The 23,619-nt window shown below is 37.4% G+C and overlaps 1 protein-coding gene across 4 annotated transcripts in view; it reads left to right on the top strand.

Moving 5' to 3' along the window:
• LOC150090482 (alpha-1-inhibitor 3-like) overlaps nt 1–23,619 on the top strand; it is a 183,827-nt gene that overhangs the window by 104,726 nt on the left and 55,482 nt on the right. For all 4 annotated transcript variants that reach the window (XM_090371129.1, XM_090371138.1, XM_090371111.1 and 1 more), the window contains exons 11-18: nt 380–489; nt 2,671–2,907; nt 4,396–4,599; nt 8,621–8,941; nt 14,826–14,975; nt 15,114–15,186; nt 16,382–16,497; nt 17,982–18,129. In XM_090371129.1, coding sequence (XP_090227255.1) covers nt 380–489; nt 2,671–2,907; nt 4,396–4,599; nt 8,621–8,941; nt 14,826–14,975; nt 15,114–15,186; nt 16,382–16,497; nt 17,982–18,129 — 1,359 coding nt within the window. The remainder of the gene's footprint in view (nt 1–379; nt 490–2,670; nt 2,908–4,395; nt 4,600–8,620; nt 8,942–14,825; nt 14,976–15,113; nt 15,187–16,381; nt 16,498–17,981; nt 18,130–23,619) is intronic.

The raw sequence follows: 23,619 nt of genomic DNA on the forward strand, positions 1-23,619 counted from the left end.
ATATAAAGAAGCTGACAACGGCAATGCTACAAAGAAACTTTATATAAAATAACTTACAATAGCGAGATATCATTTGTTTTTTGTAATGGATATAACGAATTTCATGACGAAGAGTCAACACAATTTTGACCTCCAAGACAATGACGTGGAGTCAGAGGTATTTGCTAAATAAAAAGAAATAACGAAAAAGTCTAATAAAAAAAACATGTCCGTCTTAGTGAGGATATAAGCAGAAGTTTATGACGTATTATACCCTACTAATAAGTTTTTTTTCTTTCTTTAAACTTACATTTATTTAAATTCCTTCCCGATAGACATAGCAATATACTCCAACATAGCAATGATCTACGTATGACGTTTCAATTTTTTTTATCTCTAGGAATACAGCAGAACACTACTATGTCCATTTACAGGCAGAACATTCCCTTCAGCATATCATTTCTGGACGCTACAAGCTACTTCAAGCCAGGACTACCTTACAGAGGGAGGGTAAGTGCAAGATTAGACCTCTGTCTGTGTGTGTGGTTTAGTTTATTTCGTTAAGTATAACATTTTTCGATAATTGTAGATTACTTAAAATACCATTTACAATTGACTTAATATGGTAGCATAGCTTAATTTATTATGGTATTATAGCACCGGCTTGGAATCTCGTGCACCTGAGATTTGCACATGTAACCAGGAGCATCATGGGAACTAAGCTTTCTTAAATACACGCGTTCACTCTCAACCCATCATTGCCAACTGAAGACGTGGATAACGAAAGCCACTTGTTATGGCTATTGGCCTCCAGTATTAACCATTTATTTTCAACTTTAATATTGACAACCAAGAACGAAGACGTGCACTTCTACTTCCTTGCGCATATTTTAACTTCTGTTTTTAAACCCCAACTTACTTACTCCTAATTTAAATTAAAATTATCATCCACCCTATTCAAACATCAATTGCAGATTATAAAAAAAGGTGAGTACCATAATAAATTAAGCTATGCTATCATATTAAGTCTAACATTTTTCTAACTTCCAATAAGCTCCGCTCATATCTCTTTTTTTCAACTTCGTTGTTTTCATCTGCCTTGCAGAATTTGCAACGAGGTTTCCTTTTCAATATTGTTTATTAGTTCAGTTATTCGTTCTTCATCTGTCGTATTTCTCTCAGGTCACGAAAGTTAAAATACAGTATCCTGCAGAAACATCGCTTCTACGAAACCCCCTGCGACAAATTTCAGAACAGCACAACTGTACAATAGGATTGTTTGAACGCTGAAGAGAAACAGTTTGTTACTTCAAAAAGTGCCCCCCCCCCGGGCAGGGCCGAGCCATTTTAGTACAAAAGCAAGAATAAAAAATTACGCCCTACTGTTAATCATGGCAACGTTGGCAATTATTTAATCTTCCTTTTGCCCTTTCAGCTTTTAATCTGAGGCAAGAGCCTCGTTCGCCTCGGCACGGCTCTGGCCCTCGGTGTGTGAAAAGTGCTACGGTGACTTAGTAGATCGGTTGGCTAGAGAGAGAGGAAAATTGTCGTTGCCGTGCTCGCATAAATGTTTCAACTGATTAAAGAGAAAGCCCTTTGTACTTATGCAGGTAACATGGGTGGGAGTTCCAAATGGCTTGAATATCCCGAGATCATTCAGAGCTAACGGAACCAACCTTTAAAATCATTTAATTTTTTAAAATGAAGCTTAAATAGGTTGTGTATATTCTACCAGAGACGTTCCCAGGCGAATGTATAAGTGGCAGTGGACACGTCTGCATTGGCTAGCATGAATACGCAGGTTGAAGAAGAAAAAAAAAAACTAAATTGAGTACTAAATTGACACTGCGTACAAAATGAATATTGTCCTTTTTGATGCGCATTAGTCTAAAATCACTTTAGTTATATTTACTCTACTGTATGAGGGGTTATGGATACTGCTTCTTCTGTATTATGGACAACCCTAGCCAAGTGGGCAAGTTCAGTTCGAATGTGCATAAGCACACGTGCTTTGGGTGACTGAAAATAAGGTACTATTTTTGTATTCCGTCTCGTGAACTCCGGTCGTCCAAGAGTATACACAATTTATTTTTATAACCTTAAATTGCTCTTCTGTCTTGGCAACTATGATTCCACAATTTTCTAGAACATGTCCAACTGTTCACATTGGCACTTAACACCTCACACAGGAAACTTATCTTCTTTATTCATTCCATTTTTTTGAATATGTAGGTTTCAACAACCTTCAGCGTTTGCAGTCATGGGATAGTTCACTGTGCCAGCTTAAGGAAAACAAGTTGTAAGATGATGAGTAATGCTGACCCGACCGATTTCTTACCGTTGGTAAAGCACGAGACATATATATTTTTCTGATGTGTTAAGTAACCTAGAGAAGAGGTTGTAAACATTTTTATTTTTTCTGTAAATACGTTTGTAGTAACAACAGGTCCTTGGATGGCGAGTCTATTAAAAAATATATAGAATTGATTAAAGTGTCTCGAGCGGATTAGGTTAAAGATCATTGTGTATTCAGGGTTAATACCATGAGTGATCCGTTTTTTTCCCTCTCTCTCTTTCGCTCACACACCGTCTCTCGTATATATCTTAATTATCGATTTTACCACACACTTTAAATGTATCTAATAGTGTTTTCTTAGAAAGTCTGTTTATTCCTCTTTCTTTATTTCTTAGATTGAAGTAAAAAATCCAGACCAGACCCCGGCTGCCGACAAGCTAGTTGAAGTATGTACCAGAATCTCGTGGGAGAGAACAATTTGCGGTAAACAGGAGGGATCAAATCCGGTCGAATGCGGCTGGTTAGGGTCGAGAAAGGTGTCGAGATGCAAAAACTTTACCAGCGACGAAAACGGAATCATTCCCTACACCATCCCTCGATACGGCACTGACGTCATTGAAATATCCATTTCGGTAAGTACTACCAAAGGAAATGCTGTTCCCCACTCAAATATGAACTTGAACACTTGTTCCATTTTTTTTTTCCAGGACAAACCTGGCCATCCCACATCTTGCAGGTAATGTCAAGCACACATGTGGCTCCATGTAACCCAGGACACATGTCCGTGGGTTACATGGAGCCACATGTAATGCGGAGCAATAAACAAATAATAATAAAAGTCGGTATTAGAACCTTTCAGTAACTCAGAAAATGGCTCGTTTTCCTGTACCTCAGCACGACTCGCATAAGATTATGGTACTTTTAAAACGCAAAAAAAAGTGATGCACAATAAAACTCAGTGAACATACCAGACCGTTAAAGAAAGTGATGTCACATATGATGTATCGGATGTCGTGTCTTCAATCGGGACGGTAATTCGCCAACTTCAGGCAGAATAGGTTGGGGGCCGCCAAAAAAACTAAGGCTATGAAGTGTCAGTATACAGTATTGTATCCGTAGCTGCGTGTATTTTTCGGTGTGTTTGCTGGACATAAAACCAGAGTTTTCCAGCAAATGCAACCTTCGCATGGATCCGACTAATTCCGTCATATTGCGAAAAATAATTCGTAAATTCCTTATTCATTAAGGAATTCGAACTTGGATTATCGTCATCCGGTGTCGGAATACGATATAATCTACTGTTACCCGAGAGGGCAAAGGAATAGTTTTCCTCACGAACTGAGAGGGAACTCTATCCCGAGATTTTTCTACCTGCAGCGGCAAACTGATCCTTCCGTGATTACGCTGTACAGATATAATGTACTAAAAAAAAATAATATAAATTAGAGGACCATGAGAAATGTCGCAATCTGCCTTGATTAGTCGATATCACAAAAAAAATTCTTGGAAACAGTTTTTTTTTTTTTTTTTTCGGTTTTAATACAAAATTATGCAATATGGTGTCAACTGCTGATGAGCCAAAACATCAACAAAAATCTCAAAGCTTAATAGGTACTAACTTAGTACCCAGGTAGAGCCACATTAAGACGATGTGGGCAAAAGCTACAACTATTCCTGAAAGTTTTGCTGTTTATTACCTATATATATATATATATATATATATATATATATATATATATATATAAAATGGTAATCAAGGTACTGTGTGTGTGTTTGCATGTGTGTTCGTATATTGGGGGTGGCTCCTAGGCCTTAGCCCCTCTCCGCCTCTGTACTCTGTTATGGTGCAGAAACTCTGCATAATGGGCCTGAAAAGTGTCAGTGTATGTGTGTTGTTTTGTTTGTGTCATGCTATTATGCCACCAGGGTGCAGCCAACATATGGTCAGCTGGTGCCCATCCCTAGCACCGGGCCTGGGTCAACAGTCCACCTGTACGGGTGTTATTACCACCGAAAATCTCGCACCCAAGTAGAGTAGCGTACCGTCCATCTCAGAACTTCAGCTAAGACTCGATGACTATCTGAAAATTCTAACAGTATTTTTTTTTTTTACCTCGCAGGCCACCGCCAAGAATATCACGAAGAACAACGACGTGTCAATGACAGTTCCTCAGAGTAGCACTTATCTAAAGTCTTGGTACTCTCCTTCGGGCACATTCGTCCAGATCCAGCCAGAATACAGTCCAGTGGAGTGCGGCAAAACGCATGCGTTCAAAATCCTCTACACCCCCAAGCCTGGCATAGAATACAACCTCTTCTATCAGGTAATCAATTTTTGAAGTCTAACTTCACCATGAAGATCCTCGGAAGGTATTAGTGTTATTTATTTATATAAAAGAGATTAAAGAAAGGAAAAAAAATAGGAAACCAAGAATGGAAGTGACTGCAAAAGCAATATCCAACAACACGTCAGCAAAAATATAAGATGTGTAAATTAGAGAGAAAAAGGAAGGAATCGGCGAAGAAACAAATAAATATTTGTTTCTTTGCCGCTTCCTTTTCCTCTCGAATTTAATATATCTTATATATTAGTGTAACATATATTATAGTGTAAGCAAGCCACAGGCTTTGCTGATCCTATCTTGAGGGTTGACCGTCTTTCGACCAAGTTGTCCAAACTTAAACACAGTATTCCAAGTGTAGTTTTTACAATTGCTGTATACAGTGGCATTACTACCTATACAAGCTGACTTTCGATAAATTATCTATGAGATAAAAAAACATTGGCTTTCCTGTCCGTCTGTCTACACCTCTCAAAGAATTTCCTATCCATCAGTATCGTAACTCTCAGATGTTTTTCTTCCTCTGTTTTCAATTAAAACCCCACCAACCGCATAAATGTTTGTTTTGGGGGATTGCTAGTATTGAGTGTAAGATAAACATAGGCCAACGTGATTATTACCAACACTAATATACTACATGTGCAGTCAATTTTTAAGCGTAGATTTGGAAAATAATTCTTATTCAACATTACATCGGAACTTCTACTTTTACATGTTTTTCCGTTTACCCATAATACGTATATCTTAATAAATTTTAGGGAAATTGATATGACAACGACGTTTTTATTGCTTGCAAATAATGTGTACATATGCTGAGATATGGTAGTAATTTTGAGGAGGGTTAATATGTCCATCTTATCTGCGTGCATCACACCTCTCTCTCTCTTACAGCAGCGTTTAGTTGTACTGTGAGTACATTGACAATTATTTGCATGTCTATTACACATTATTTCTTCTGTGTTTTCTTAGCATTGAACAGTTTTTTAATGTTTAAGTAGAAGCAAAGAAATTGTCAGAATCACCCAAACAATTTCTGCTAAGTGTGTGGACGGTTGACAACAAACTCAGAGGAATAAAATCTACATTATTACTCAAAGCGAGTATTATTGGTTCTTAGGTTTTAAAGTTGGTGATTAGAACAATTTCTGGTTCTATATACAGTATGCACCACAAATATAAGGATGTGGTTAACTGGGAAGATAGATTAAACGTATGCTTGTAGCAGTGGTGTTGCAAAAACACACTGACGATTGCTTCTACGTGACAAAGAATAGGAGTGTCCAAAAGAAGCAAGCACAGCATCATATTGCGTACACACTATCTGCAATAAGGACTCTTCCACATAATGAAGAACCTGCCGAGATCCCCAAAATCTGGGGACAAAGGAAGCAGTGATACACATAGCGAAGACTCTTTTGTTGCAGACTTTGCTGGACCGTCACCTCCAACAGACTGTACTACTAAACACAAAATTATAAAGCGCCGCACTTAAGCAAGAAGAGTTGAATCACTGAATTTGTGATTTAATGTTATCTACAGAGTAAGCAGAACTCCTTTCTTCTAGGAAACAACAGTGGAAGGTATTTGAAGCAGGAACTTAAATTACAGTATATATGGAAAACGCAGTGTTTTCAAAATAATTCATTATGCTGTATGATTTTTCTCAGTTTTTTTTTTTTTACATAATAAATAACACTGCATAACTTAATTAAATTTTATTTTCAACCAGGAACATACCGCACTAGAAAATTAAACAAAATTCTGTAGCAGGTACATAATGTATCCTACCGCTAGCATATTTAAAATCATCTGCACGGTTTTAATTTTCAGATATTAATAAAATTCATGGATAATATAAGAATGTTTTTATTTTATTAATAATTACATATCGGTTACTGAAAGTCTGACTAAAGTAGGATATATACTTTTTAAATTGAAGAGTTCACGACTAAGTACACCTCTATAGTTGTTCCATTCATCATCAACATCATCAGCCATTTTCAATCCACTGCAGGATGAAGGCCTCTCCAGCAACTTTCCAGTTCCTTCTGTTTTGAGCATTGGCCATCCAATTACTACCCACAAACTCATGAATTTCATCTATCCATCTCCGCCTTTCTCTTCCAGGATTACTTCTAGCTCCTCTTGGGTACCATTCTGTTATTTTCTTAGTCCATCTGGCATCATGTCTTCGAGCTATGTGTCCTGCCCAAGACCATTTTAGTTCTTTTAGTTTTGAAAAGAATGTCCTTTGAGTTTGCTGCCTAATCCATGTGTTTCTCTTCTTACCTAACAGTATGATTCCCAATATAATTCGTTCCATTCTTCAGTGTGTAGTTCTCAGCTTCTCTTCCATTATTTTGGTGAGTGCCCAAGTTTCACTTCCATAAGTCATGGTGGGGAGTATACATTGATTCATTATTTTACGTTTCAGACAAACTGGGATATTGCTCTTCAGTATGTGACTATATTTCTTGAATGCTATCCATCCAAAATTTATTCTTTTCTTGCCTTCCAGACATTTATTATTATTACAGCTAATAACTTGTTCCAGATAAGTATCACTCCACCTTTTCAATTACTGTTCCTTCAATCATTATTTCCCTTTCTGTGGCATACTTGTTCATCATTACTTTTGTTTTAGCCATATTCATCTTTAGTCCAAAATCCTTACTAACCGTGCATAACTGATTAAGATTTTCCTCTAATTCTTTGGGATCGTGGCTTATGACCACAATGTCATCTGCAAATCGTGAATGGTTTAAGTACTCTCCGTTCACGTTGACTCCTTTCTGCGACCAGTCTAATCTTCTGAAAGCTTCCTCAAGGGCAGCAGTAAACAGCTTGTTTGTGTCTCCTTGTCGAACTCCTTTCTCAATTTTAAATTTCCTACTGTCTTTGACTAGTCTAATAAAGGAGGTAGCACTCTCATATATTTTCTTCAAAATCATAATATATGGGGTATCTATGCCTTGTCTTTCCAGTGCCCGAAACATTGCCTTATGCTGTATGGAGTCAAATGCCTTTTCATAATCCACAAATGCCAGGCATAATGGTGTTTTATATTTATTTGCTTTTTCCATTAGCTGTGATATTACGTGAAGGTGATCCATAGTTGAGAATCCTGTCCTAAAGCCAGCTTGCTCTTTCGGTTGATTCTCATCAAGTATTCTTTCTAATCTGTTAGTAATGACCCTTGGGAACAACTTGTAGATGTGAAATAACAAGCTAATTGGTCCATAATTTCCAATTTCTGATTTATCTCCTTTCTTATGCAGCAAAACTATGATTCCATTATTCCACTGCTTAGGCGTCACACCTTTTCTAATGCACTTTGTGAAGAGCCTTGCCAGTTGTTCCATTATGTATAGTATTTATCGAAAGATCTGATGGCATGTCCAAGTTTAAGAATGTTTTCATAAATGTGCAGAACTCTTTTCCAGCCTCGGAATTTAATTGTAAAGAAAAAAAAAATTACGCTCAATCTGAAAACACCAGGTGACTTGAAACCAGATGCGTTTTCGAATTAACGAATTTCCCAGTTTCCGAAAGTGTTTTTTTTTTTTTTTTTTTTTTTTTCGTATCTTAAAACATCAATATTTCTGTTTCTAAATTCCTTAGCTTTCCAACGTCCATATTATTCCCTTTATTACGTGAGAATTTCCTTGATCACATGTTCATATTTTCCACTATCCTGGAAAAACTACTGTCGTTTTCAGAGGTTTGAAAGTTTTTCCTCTAGTATAGAGCTAACATGAAGCTCCGTGCCAAATTTCATTAAATTTGGTCCAGTAGAAGATAACTTAAACTGAAATAAATTTTCATGACGGTTTTTCGTTATAAAATTTTTAGAATAACGCCAGTAAAAACGTTTTTAACGCCAAAAACTATATAACTGCAAATGCAAGTATAAGTTGCCTAAAGAACTCTTTGGTATTATTCTTCGAAAACAAAAATCCCTATTGTTTATCCTCTAAAGGTAGTTCTGATATTACTTTTTCAGGTCCTGACCCGTGGAAAAGTTACCCTTGAAGGAATTCACCAATTCACCTTTAGTGGAACCGACGATGTATGCACTGGGAATGATAGTTCATACATCGATGGAAATCTCATTTGGGAACAACCAGCGAATGGCAACGGTTCTGTGTCACCTAAAGATGACCCGCTGAATCTGAGCGATGTAGCTGCTATACAATACCTGAAGTTGGATATCGCCCCCGTATTGTCTCCTCAAAGCAAGCTCCTGGTGTACTTCATCACCCCCGAAGGAGAAGTCGTGGCCGACTCGAGACAGATCGCGATATCTCAATGCTTTGAAAACGAGGTAGGTGCTTCTTTTCTGACTTACACTACAGTTCGACACATTTTGTGATGCACGAAACGACAAATAAAATAAATAATTTATTTACGCCTTCAAAGTTACATGTAATAAAGAGAGAGGGAGGAAGAGTACATAGAAGCCAGAGGCTTCTAAAAGATATTCCTTAATGACGGTAATATAAAAATTGTACTGTACATCTTAATAAGAAAAAAATACAGATAAGAAAAAAGTATAAATTGCGACATTGAGTTTACGGTTGAAATCACGGTTATTTAGTTGAATCTGCTGTATTTGTCAGCAAAAGTCTATTGAATTAAACTGACTTGAAGTCGTTCAGAATTTGACGACCATGGAACTAACATGAAGTAGTTCAGAACTTAACGAATAGGGCGTCCATGATTAGTTAGGGTTATAAATATTTTGGCTTTTTCTTTATCCTAGTGAGGATAAATTTTTGTATCCTACTTATTAAAGAGATGAATCTTCAAGTCATTTAAATTTCTCAAATTGTAGTGAGCTTCACAACTTCTATGATAATATTCTGGAAAATTTAAGGAAATCAGTGGCGCGGAGCGCATTGAATACAACATAGTTTCTCATTTAAGGAGCTGCTGTTGTATGTTGAGGATGCATGCTTCAGAAGGATATGCCGTTCCAGCGTGATCCGATGACTTAATTTTAATACTCTTCATCTGGAGTATGCTGTGGACCAGAAATCAGCCAATTCGCGCAGCAAATCCACTACTTTCCTGAGGGAAGAATTCATTATATTTCGACGTCTGCGATTTTGGATTTGAAGATCAAATTCGCAAAGATCGTGCCTTCTAAATAATGATTAACATCTTTGGTACTTTGAACCGACAACCTGGTGGCCACCCAGTTGTCTTAAATTCGATCAGCATCTTTCAATCGGAAAACTTCCAGCAGTTCTCTAAACTGCTGGGTGTACTATTAAATTGTTGAATTTTACGCGTTTCAGCAACTTAGGCCATATTGCGTCGTATATAATGCCTGTACATTGCGTGTTCTGGTTTGCTGGATGAAAAACTCGAATTTCCCAGGAAGAAAAAAAAAAAACTTGAGACCGACTAACTCGGCCACGTTATGTAAAAGACCCATAAAAATTCCTCCCGTCTTTGACAGGAATATATGAAGTTCCGAAAAAGCTTCGTGCGAAAAGACCGGCTGACTTCAGGCCAATATCAATTGCCTCTCCCTTCCTGAAATGCCTCGAGAAGTGCATCTATAATGATGTAGCACTCGCAATCTTTGCGCATAGGCCAGAACATACCCATTATGCCATGCCTAATAGATCTACTGTAACCTGCCTACAGTCCTTATCACAGAAAATAGTTCACGCCCTGGAATTGACAACGAAGATCTTCACTCCATATTTCTGGACATGAAATCTGCTTTGGACTCAGTCCAAATAACACCCCTTCTTGCCTTACTTGAGAGATTCTACGAATATGCTCGAGATCCTCAATAATTTGCTATCTAGGAGAATGCTTCACTTCAAAGGCGATGGCATTACAGTCACTAAAAGCATAGAAGTAGGGATCCCACAAGGTGGTTCTCTCTCAGCCTTTTTATTTGCAGCAATATTCGTTCCACTAATGGATCAAATTCCAGCTTTCCTATCATATGCTGATGATATTATTTGCTACTTACCATGCAAACGCCATGTTGGTGATTCACAAGAAAGACAAACCGCCTCTGAAGCTGTAAACAGCTACCTAAATACATTCTGTAAGTATGGTAAATTTTTTGGAGTGTCAGTCAATCCAGAGAAGTCAAACTATCTCATATTTACGCCAAAGCGGATGACTTCTACTGATTCTGCATCTTCTCTATTTCCAGAATTGGCAGGAAATGTTCTGACTCCCACAGACTGTGTCAAATTCCTAGGAGTAATCCTTGATGCCAACCTCACCTATAAAAAAACAAATCCAAGCTCAGTACTCCAAAGCCCTGAGAGCGTTCTGGGGAATGAAAATTGATCTGTGCAAAACGCACAATAAGCAAATAATCAAGAAACACCTTGCAACTTACTTCTGTAGTGTACTCTCCTATGCCGTGGAAGTTTGGTCGGCGGCACCACCCACCAACTTCAGGAAACTATGGGGCCTCGAATTCTGGGTGCTGAAGTGGGCCAACTTCTGGTCGCACCAGATCTACACAACATCTAAATCTACTTTCTGCTGCAACCTGCAATATACGCCCATAGTCCACAGAGCCCATTGTGCTAAAAATAAAATCATTCCTTCATCTGTGCTCAGCTAAGCAGGATCACATCAACATCTGGAACACGGTTGGTTGGCGTTTGCCAGGCAGACATCTCCGTAGTACCCCCTCCTTGTGCTCAAGGCTCCAGCGGTTACAGAATTTCAAGAGACACTTCCCAAATGTGACTCTGGACACTCAACTCTTTGAACATCGACCTGTGGACTATAGACAAGGCATATCGCGATGGCATCTTGTCCCATCTTGCTATTTGTAAAGGACATTTATGTAAGTGCCGATCTTAGCTAGTTACCCGATGTCATTTTATGTTCTGCTCAACTTGTAGTTCTTTTTCGCTGTAATTATTACTTCATTTTTACATTTTGATTATCATCTTTGCTGCTTTGATCTATTAATTATTTTTTATTTTTTTTTATAAAACAAAATCACTTGTATAAACAACAAATTGTAAGATTCCTCTGGTTTTCTGTGTAAGGAATCACTATTGTATAAAATTTATGTTAATAAAGAATCTTATTATTATTAAGTATTTAATGCAGATGCTTGGTTATTAAACGCGTTTCAGCAACTTAGGCCTTGACCGACGAAAATGAGGCAGCCAATCGATTACTGAAGATGCCAATGCCCAGCTTTGTATAAGCTTTATATTCATGTTGTGTAAGGGCACACAACATGAATATAAAGAGGAAGCAACAGTAGCACTTCAATATAAATGCCTGTATTTAAAATAGTTCCATTTCCTGACAACGGTCCTTCGTTCAATATAGTGTTTCCGCCACTAGCTGCTCATTTGGAAGTCTGCGTTCGAATCTCGTCGGAGACTGCACAAATTTGTATCGCCTCGTCAACAGAGGAGTAAGTTCCTAGTTTTCAGTGAACACGCACATTCATACATACATATTACACACAGAGTAATTTGGTCTTAGAGTGCTAGCGCGGCATAACAACAACCGAACTCCCGATCACAGGTACCATTATATTACCTGCTTTTCTCGAAGGTCCAAGGAGCAGCTAATACTATTCGTTTCCGCTACAGTCAGCCTGGTTAGGTAATGTTTGATGGAAACTTGAATTAAAAAAAACGGAGGTATACTGATTAAGGAAGATTATGCAGTATATCTTGAGAAAAGTCAGAGTCAACTGAAGACTAAAGGGTGATGACAAATGTGGAAAGCCCGAACAAAGTGGAACATCTGGCAGTGGATGCCAATTTACACACCCACACACGGCTCAGGTTAAAAAGTAAAGTGTGTTTAGGGTGTCAGGGCACCAGGGGTTCCCCCCATCTCCGCATTTCGTTGTATGTGTTAGACAGTACTCTCTCAAAACCAGAGGTTTAAAAGTATGTGGGCAATGTATAAGCTCAGGTGAAAGTTCTACAAGGTGCAGATATTGCAGTAGCTGAGGTTGGATGAAAATACACACCAACGCAAGCATTTCGCGGCGGATTCGCTGCTCGCCAGGATGTAAATGCTAGCTTTTTTTTTTTTACAAAGGAAGCTGTGCAAATTTCAGGAAAATTTAGCAGGCAAAATATGAGAATATGAACCTCTCGCCACTCTTTTACCTTTTGTAAAATTAAACAAAGTCCTATGTTATAATCGTGTCATGAATTTTTATTATTCACTTATTTTATTGTTTTGCAGCAAAACATGACTTAAATTACGCTCTGGATATATCAGATTAATATGCTTTTCATGATTTCCAAATATTAAAATGACATATTTCTCTAATTCCTGCAAGGTGGGGAATTGCATATTTCGTGTGAAGTCAAGTCCGTTTTCACGTAGAGTTAATTCGAAGGGATTTTGGTCACCACGATCAGCAGACTGTACCGTTGACATTGTAATTCGGGACGTATGGAAGGACGCACACCACCCTGCTGTAACGTGATACCCGTGCAGGTCCCAATATATTGAGATTGTGGTGGCTGCATTTTTATGAAACCGACCATCTGTGCAAAACTCCTGTACCATATCCAACACAAGTGCGACGTGTTACAAAAATCTATTGCAAGAGGCAACTGTCATTCCTTCAAGTTTTCGCAAAACCTTTATTTTATACGGTGAATTTTTTTTTTTTTTAACAATTCCTTAGCAAAAAGCTGCACGTATTGTGTTTTCTAAAAGATTTTCACGTCTTCAAAAACGTTACATGAAAACACTAGTCTTAGCTCTAGTCGACGATGTATGAAGATAGATCATTCGTATCTCCAGTCTTAATACATTTTTATTTTTTTAGTTTAAGCTGTTTTAAGTTTAAGCTGCTTCTGCCCGAATCAATAAGATTTTGATTTAAAATAACTTTTCTGAATGAAACAAAACATTTAACGTACGCCAAATTTCTCGTTCTTTGAATATCGATTTCGGGCTTATAGCAAATATTTTGGGTGGTCAACCCAACTGAAGTATCGTCCTCTACTACTTCAGCAAAATCGTCCAGCAAAACTAATAGGAATATACAATACACATAACAGAAGAAACACTGAAATATTTAAATAGTCATGAATGAATATTCAAAGGAAAAATAACTTTTTGCTTATTATTGCTACATTAATGCTATGTAGATAGTTTCATGTACTATATATCAGGGGTCGATATGAAAAATTTTACGAAACGGAAAGCTTGTTAAAATACATGAGGTTTTTTTTTTAACGAGTCAAATTAAGTTTTTTAAATTTAAAAGAGTAAGAGATTACCTCAATCTCTTGCGCAGAATGATTCCAGTCAATGCTCACCAAATGCAAACGAATAAGATAAAGGATAAAATAATTTTAATGAATTCTTTAACTCATAGAGACATGACCGATTCGACACACGATAAAATCGAAAGCCCCAACACGACCCGGAAACACATCAAACCAACCCAACGAGACCATGAGTGCGAAAAGACATTGTGTCAGAATAATTAAAAACGGAAAACCGTTTACGAGAATAAATAATTAAAACTATAAAATTTGGATGAACGCATTAAACATACGCAAAATTTACTGTACTTTCCTTCCTTTGTTCCTTCTTTACTGTACTTTTCTTCCTTCAATACAAATTTGTTTAATTGTATTCCAATTGTATTGGAAGTTCCGTTCCGTTTAAAGATTAATTTCTTTGGTAGTATGGTGGTAGAACTGGGTTTCTGGGAGCTTCCTTCCCTTCACAACGAGCCATATAATTAAGTCCGAATATAATACTCGTATAATTTGTCTCTCTACGCCCGAAATATTCAAGAATTCCCATATTATGTGAAGTGCTCTCCTGAATAGAGGAAAAATTGAAATGACTGACTATCTAAGACACTGGAATTTATTGATTTAAAGGCTGACCCGAATTATCTAATTAATAAGATAGGAATTAAAGGAATCTTGTTACAGCTGAAACGAACACTATCAAAAATAAAGATGAAGCAGGCAAAAACTAGAGTAACGAATTAGGCATCTCTATGAACTTCATAAGTATAATTTGTTAAAAGATTGTTAGTTTTTATTATTGCATACTGGTTAGTATAAAGAAAGAAGAGGGCGCTGCAGTTGACCTTACTTTCCTTTGTAGCCCCGTCAACAGTTTCCCCTCTCCCACACTGACCCTAGTAGAAACAGTCTGTAGGCTGCAAGGCCCACGGTATAATGACTTTGTTGTTCCATTTGCAGGTGTCCATGAAGTTCGATCAGCAGCGCCAGCAGCCCGGCACCATGAGTACCATCACAGTGAAGGCCTCACCGTCATCACTCTGTGGAATTGGAATTGTGGACAGAAGTGTTTCTCTCATACGTTCTGGTACAGAACTTACTAAGGAAAGGGTAAGGACTCCATCGAACTGGGAGGTTTCGGATCCCATTTTAATATTAATTTCCATGACCTTCAAATGAGCACTGCGAGTTAATAAAAAGTGCTCTCATTCAATATTACGTTTATAACACTTCTGCGACTTTTTTCAGGTGTCCAACTTGCTTCGAGGTCTTGATCCAGGTTCCTACTACAGCGGAAAGAATTACTGCCCTCGTTCTGCAGGTATCTCTCGCTCTCTCTCTCTCTCTCGCTCTCTTTCTACGCGTGCGCACAGTACACAACCTTTTACATCCATGACTAGAAACAAAAATTCAAATTCATATTTTTTCTTAATTTCAAAGAGCATCGAAATGTAGATAAGGACTAATACACTTTATGGAAATTTTCGCGAAATACTGGTAGAAAACAGTAGTTAATCCATCCATTGTACCGTCTACAAAAATCCATCCCACACCACTGCACTTCGCAGGTGAAGAATTTCTCTTGGCTTTCGGCGGACCCAGAACCTGGCACCGCCGAAAGCCAAGTTTCGGGGCAACTTAAAATTTAATCGTTAAAAAGAAAAGACAAACAGAAATAAAATAGCAGTGTAAGGCTGCTGGGGCATACATTTGTTAGTGCAGATGTAAAATATGCAACTATATAAACGCCAAACAATATAATACGTCCAGCTTAAGAAAGAGAAAAAATATGCGTATGCTATGTGCAATGTTAGGCATCCGTTAGCGACAGATGCAAAGCTTCGTCCATGGTCCGAAGTAAACTTTTTCCTAATGAAGCAACTCCGCGCAAATAAAAATGCGAAAACAAACATCCTTTCCGAAATTATTACAAGGATACGATTTTAAAACTTTCCCGATCCCAAGCGATGTTATGTTGAAAATGGATACTCCTTGAGCGTTTCAAGAGCACTGAACTGTCAAGTGGCATATTTCAAAAACTGAGATCCTTCTTTTTCGTTATGTTAATTGGTACTAATTATAGCAATTCTGTCCTGATATCAGACAACGTAATCTCACACGCAATTCTGTGTGTAACTGGCTTTAATTTTTTTTTATTTTTATTAATTACCCTGCATTTTTTATTTTTTGTATCCAGTAAAAGATTGTAACCTCCCTCAGCCTGGGGATCACAATATTTTGTGAAACTGGCAATCTCGGAAAATTTACTTTAATAATAAAAATGAAAAAAAAAAATTGCTCGCTGTAGTCTTGCATCAGTGCAGGAATTCAATTGAGAAACTGTTCAAAGAAAGGTTCACACGACTGCCGTTTGCCCTAACTTTTTTTTCATTTTGAATTATCATATCATTAGGAAGGAGGCTAAAAATCAAAATGAAGAGTGGAAAATTATTAAACTGTTATGCGTATCTAATTAATGCCATTTTAGGATTACATCAAGCTCTCATTGTTTATAGGTTCCGGCCCGATTCTACATGATACTTCGAAGAGAAGTATCGCACCAATCAGAAGACGGTACATACCTCCGAGGAGTTACAGTTCGCGTTATGTGGACTCAATAGCAGCATTCCATGTGAGTATATTTCACAACAGTTCTTCGTGAAGATATTTTGTGTACAACTAAGAGAACCTTTCTCTCTGAGTGTTCGCGAATTTAATGACAAATAATGAGAGTTTTTATGATGTGTTTATATTTTTTAACGTTGATGTGAGCCACTATTAGTAGTATTATTTTACTCTCGTATATTACGGGGGAGGATTTCTCGAGGTGCAATAGCGCAGTTGCTACAGGGCCTCAATGGTTTCCCTCAATGAGTTTACGTAGCATCATCCAAAAAAAAAAAAAAAAACATTTTCACACATCCATTCTCTCTGATTTTATGATGATGAATGGCTAAAATCATTTGTGGAAGCCTAGTTTGAATCCCAGACTGATTATAGGTTGTTTTTTTATTTTATTTTATTTAATTATTATTTTTTTTTTGGAAGATTAAACTCTTTGTAAAATAGATACAAGTGCATTTAATTTCTGGTGAATATCTTGAAAAATAAAAATTCTAGGTTTTTTTTTATATTTCGTTCTCAACTTTCTGACTACCCCTCCTAGTTACGTTGGACAACAAATACCACTCTCCCACGAAATAAACCACAACAAAACTATAAGAAAGCAAATGGCCTGTCGTACTGGATTTCATGATTCCATGATTAAATAAAAAAAAAAGTAAGATATACAAGAATGGAAGACATTCCGTAAAACCTACTCGCATTAGGCTGACAACTGATGCGTGCAATGGGGAGCAAATTTCGGTGGTTCTCTCAGATTACCTTTACCTAACTTACAAATCACAAGACACCATATAATACGATGTAATATGGTTTAAGTCAGTGATGAGCCTAAAACCTTACATTTTTGTGCACATTGCATGAACGTTTTAAGTTCGTAAATTTCTAATATAATTAATAGTGAGAATGATTAATTCCAATCTACTGTATTTTACTGGCTGCATTGTTAATCTGAACAAATACAGCCTCGAATCGATTAGGTAACTATTTGTATTGCAAGTTTACATTGAAGTTTCATTAATCAATATGCACTCGTATTGCATCTATTTTGGTTTACGTCATTATCCTGGCATCTACTGCCTTCAGGGAATTTCTCTTACCTCAATCATCTTTCTATTTATGGTAGGACAAATAGATTTATTTATTTTTCGTATCAGCGCAAATCTACATTTATCTGTAGATTTTGAAGACGTAATTCTTATTGTACATTATAATTAGACATGTTTAAGTTTACACTAAAAGTTTAATTAAATAATACCGGACACTTTATAGGTGTCGGCATCTTTCCGATATGGTCATTAATGTGACCACGAGAGCGACAGTACTTTGTGGCGAGCGAGAGCTCTCCATCCGGAATGGGTCTCATCACCTTTTCATGTGGACTCCCTCGTGATTAATTGTGGCACACAATCATTTTTTTCCCTATTTACTATTGTACTGTAAAATAAAGAAGTTTATTTCATTACTAAAAGGGATTTTTATAATGTCTTTTAGGATGCGGGAGAATTGGTGATGTCTGATTTCCTGATAGTGACCCGTCCTTGCACGGCTGAAGTGCAACTCGTTACTTACGCCAGCAGATTGGGAGGTGGAGGTTTTTCTGGAGCTGTGGCTTATGATGCAGCACCGCCATCATTGTCAAGTAAGGACCAGATCTCGTCTCAATCTAGTTGTGTACACAAATTTAACCAACAGTACTTACATCCACTTAAATATTTTCTTTCCTACGAGAACTAACTTTCTCAGTTGATTACTCTCTAAAGCTGTTTACGTGTATTACTATCAAAATAAGAGTGGCCACTCTTATTTTGAACATCCATTTTTAATAATTAAAATTGATTTAATTAGCATTACGAATATGACATAAGTGCTGCTGGCATTTATTTCCAAAAAATGGTTTCAGCCTACTTTCACACCCTTTTCGGTACTGCAGAAAATCACTGAAGCAGTAATGTAGAACATTATTCTGCAACAGCCATCAGTGTACTCACGACTATTTGAGGGATTTAAATATCTGCTTAAAAATCTGTTTCGGGCAACAAAAATTTCATATACAGGAACAGACTGTAAATACAGAACTTGGGCAAAACAGACATGTTTTGCCCAAATGTACAACAGCACATCATCTACACGAAGTGTGAGGAACTGCTTTCTAGATTCTCGCAGCTCGGGAAGTAGTGACCGACAGAGTAACGCAGCGATTTTTTCGGTACTACTGCAATTATCAGTACAAAAAATAATCGAACTATAAGACTGCATTTATTTATCCTTATCGATTTCGCCGGGCAGGTATCACAGTAGTTACAACCGTGTTACCTGTGAGGACTAAAAAGGCTCGAGTTCGAATCCCGTCAGTATAATGATACTTCATGGCCTTGTGTTGTTTTGATGCTACACACACACACACACACACTTGCATAAAGTTTAAGAATTTCATTTGCGTTCTAATTCTCAAGTTCACAACACTAGCCATTTCACATTACTCTGCCGTTATGTACACTATACTACCAAAAAGCATTGGACACTTGTAAACATGAACAAAACATGTATTTATATAAAGTTAATAGTTAGTTAGTTGGCCTACCTTTGGTCATAATATCCGCTTTAATGGATCGTAGAAGGCTGCTGGTATTGTGCTCCACTCCTGTAAAACATTTGTGAAATTGAAAAATACTAATGAAGAGAGCCGTGTTGACTTGAACTTGTCCAGTTTTGAGTGGCCGTCAATCCCATAGATATTGAACTGATTCAGATAGGAATTGGGGTTTCCTCTACAATGAAAATAAGAATTAGCCACGTGTGAAACAGAAGTAAAGAGGAATAACTGGAATAAAATTCCAAAAGCTGAGAAGACCAATGAGACGGTATCTCATTTACTTGAAGTTGTCGTAACACTTAATAAAAATTCAGGACTAAAGCCCTCAGACTGAGGGCAAATTTCAGACGCAGAGGTTAGTGCAACTACATCATGACTATACGCAGTAAATTAACCTAAGTTAATATAGTGGCGTCGTTTAATTACATCTCATTGTGATTAACTTCACAATCAGTTTCTTATCCGGTTACACTTCGAATAAGTAACGCGCTTCTTCAAAAAGAAGACTATTTTTACTTATTCTCAGCGGATACCACCGTTCAGACGATCAGGGCTATTTGGCCCTTCATCGGTGGGTGGGCAGGTACCCGATGGTATAACAGCTAACAACCCAGTTGTGAAAATAATTCAACAATATCAGAGATGCCTAATGGTGGTAGTATCCACCGAGAATAAGAAACAATAGTCTTCTCTATTGGGGAAGCTTACTTATTCAAAGTATAACAGGAGAGGCAACTAGTTAAGCTATTCACAATATGAGACGTAATGAAACGATGCCACTATAATAAATTTGGATTTATGGTCATGATGTATGGATTTCTAATATAATTAGAAATCCATACATCTAAAAGTTCAGAAACTCAAACAGTTGCTCCTGCTATGTATTTGCACTAAATTAAGTTGTCCCTAAGAGTAATACAGATTTCTAGAAAAGACAAAACGGCAAATTTCTAGGAAAGGCAACGATTTGTTTATTTACATTTTTTACTCTATTTTTGTTTATTTACAAATTTCCTGAAACTGTCACTTCTGTTAACCTTTGTGCACGATATCCGTATCAGTTTTATTTTTCTCTTGTGTGTATATTCAATCATGTCCGGAAAAACGGTCTTTTCTACATGACAACACCCACAGTATTTCAGGCTTTGTTGTTCCTCGCATATTTGCCAGATTTTAATCGACGTTTTACAATCTTTTTTACTACATTTTAAGAAATTCGTATCAACTAGTTCTCCTTAAAAATCAATATCACTTCAGTTAATTTATTTTTTACTAAATACATGGAAACCTTTAACCAAGTGCAGTTTGCAACTTATCCTCACCAGAGTTGCTTACGGGTATTTATATTTGTGTCCGTGCAGTTTTGGTTTATTTTTCACGATTCCGGGTGCTTCGCTGGTCAGGAATGTATTTCCCTATACAGTACTTCAATATAGCGATTGAAGTGGAATATCCCACACCTGCCAAAGAGTGAGCATCACTAAATGCAAACGAATGAAAATTGGAAAGAACTGAAAACCCACAAAGCACTACCTCTCCCAGGACAGGACATCACCGCTTGTGAACTTAATAATAATACAAAAAAAAAAAAAAAAAAACCCTCTTATTTCAGTCATTGACAGCTAACCAGTAAAGTGCCAATGAACGATCTGTACGATCCAAAGCAGGTAGCAAATAACGAACAGCTCAAACTTCAGAAGTAAAAGTTTGCCGTGGCCCACCACCCACTATAGCTTAAATATGCAAAGATACAGTTACCAAATTTAAACACTGAAGCAGTCACTCGACATGTTTAGACATGTCCATTGACCGCGTTGGAAAGCTAGGGGGAAGAATCTCACATTTATATACCTAGGATTTAGTAAAGCGATGAGATAACTAACGCCATGGGGTATGTATCAAGATATGTCTATAAACCGCACACATTCTGGAGTTGGTCGGTTGCTTGTGTGGGATTCATACCCGGGTGCCTGGGAGGAATGGGAACAGTTTGACTATTTCTACCGACTCCAAGACCTTTGCAAAAACATCGTCAAACGTCCTTTTTCTTCTAACAGAAGTTGAACCCATGCCTCTCGAAAAAGGGCATAGATGAACAACTCTCGTTGCGACTCCAATAAATTTCCGTTTCTTCTCGTTATGGCAGAGGCTAGAATAGTTTTTATATAAGACCCCCAACCTAAATAAGATGAGTATTATAACCTATAGTACTTAGTATTGCGCATGTGCTGAAGGCTGAGCATGCAGAATATACTGACATTTAGATTTGATTTGATGATTCACATTGGACTTGAATTTCCATTGATTCATGATTTACGGGAAATAGATTTGAAGGAACGTTGTACACAAAACAGATGTAGAAGAAATAAAAGAATAGAAAACAATTGGTTCTGGGAATCAGGAGTTAAACAGTGAATGGATACTGGCTGGTTGCAGCACGGGTTCGAACTACTTTGGGAAAAGTGGAAGAATTATAGATGCCTATTCAGAAAAATAATGTCCACTGAAGTAAAAAATGAACGTTTGTGAAACAGAGTGGAGAAACTTAGCAAGAGATGGGTCTTCAATTTATCTGATTGTCCCCTTCTGAACTAAGTTTTACAAGGATTGAAGTTAATTAAGTTTTCTTTGTCATGTTTAACGAATTGGCGGAAGATATTCGAGAAGCCTCCGTAGCCGAGTGGGCAGGAGCGGGAGTGCAGTAGCACACGCTCTCCGAGTAGACCGGGGTTCAAGCCCCTGACTGCTGAATACGGTCGATCTGCCAACCCGCACTGGACCAGCGTGGCAGATTATGGTCCATTTCCCTCAGCATGAATTGTTGAGGAGGCTTCCATCCTGCAGTGGGTTGATAATGGCTGCACTTTACTTTTACTTTTATTCGAGAAGCCCTTCATTTTTTAGTGTGCTATCATCAGCAAAACTATGGATAGGATTTCCAGTCAATGGAAGGTCTTTAATATTCAAAAGGAGAAGAGCGGAAAAAATAACTGAATCTTGGAACACCAGCATTAGTGAAGTTAATGACAGAACCGTGTACCATCATTAGCAATGAACAGTCAGTCAGAAATCTGTATACTCAATTGGAAAAAAAAACAGTCGGAAATCCATTAGCTAGGAGCTTGTTTAGAAGTCCCTTAAGCTAAACACAATCAAGTCTTAGAAATCCATAGCAGGAGCAACTGTTTTAGTTTCTGAACTTTTTCGTCGAATCTGTCAAACGATGACTAAGATCAGCAAGTGCTGAAACAACAGTGGCAAAATCCATAGTTGTGATCCTTGATAATATGGAAGGGTTCAAGATAGTTTAGGAGTTGGGTTGACGAATTTTCTAAGAAATTGGGAATAGTAGAGGTAATTGCAAGGTAAAGAATTGTCGCATTTCGTAGGAATTGGCCGGATATAAGCAAATTTCCAAACAGAAGGAAAAACGCCAGTGGAATAAGAAAGGCTAAAACGGCAACGCAGAACAGATGCACAAATTTTGTAGAACAAGTGGGGAAATATGATCTGGAGCTTTCTTGACAACTAGACTGTTTTGAATTCTAACTTCCTTCTGTTGGAAGACTACAGGAGGCATTGAATGAATTTACTGGGTATGCTGTGAAGTCATTTACCGAGAGCGTCAGTACAAAATTGGGGGAAAAAAAAGTAGGATGTTATAGAACCAGCAGATTGTAACGCAGGTTACTGACAGAAGTTGCAGCTTAATAGCTTGTTAAGAGACCAGCATGCACGACTACAATTTGTACAAAAAGCAAGTTTTCTACTCTTAACATGTTCAAAAATTGAGTTTAGTTGATCGATAACTGTTTTATGATTGTTACGAGCTTTAGTGTAAGCAGAAAATGAAGGCAAAAATTTGGATATAGGCCAATTTCTATATGCAACATTCTTATCTTGAATAGCTTTGCATGTGTATTGGAAACCGTTTAGATAAGAAAGTTTTCGGGTAACCTGCAAGTACTCGTAAAAGGGTTCATCCCTACAAGAATAATGTCACTGATACGATCTGAGTAAACAAGCCACTGGGATGAGAAGATTTAACAGTTATTCTCCCAAGAAAAGCAGAATAGAAATCACTCAGGTCATTGCATTTAGCATTCCAGTAATGCCTAAAAACTAGGAGAGAGAGAAGATTCTTTGGAGAAGTAACCATCACCAAGTTTTCATCTGAGGTGTCTAGAAGACCTCCAAAATTGGTAATATATTTAAAGTCAATGTTGGTGAGAAAAAAGATCAAAAGAGTGTGGTTAGAATTTCCTGGTATTCTTGTAGGAAAATGAACAAGTTATATGAGGTCACTAGTTGCAAAAGTCCCAGCGTCTAGACCTGCTGGATTAAAACTGGAGTTGTAAACATTTAAAATTGCCAAGGAAGATTATTTTACTGTTAGAAAAGTGATACGGGAGACAGAGCTTTGAAAGAAAGGGTCAAAGAATCAAGAGTGATTAGTGGAGCTGGGATAACGACAGAGGCAGCAGATGAAGTTAACAGAATACGGCAAGGATTTAAGCCAAAGGAGATTAAAAAAAG

Source organism: Mastigoproctus giganteus, chromosome 1, assembly GCF_048544385.1.
Source record: "Mastigoproctus giganteus isolate SK-2022 chromosome 1, ASM4854438v1, whole genome shotgun sequence".
NCBI lineage: Eukaryota > Metazoa > Arthropoda > Arachnida > Uropygi > Thelyphonidae > Mastigoproctus > Mastigoproctus giganteus.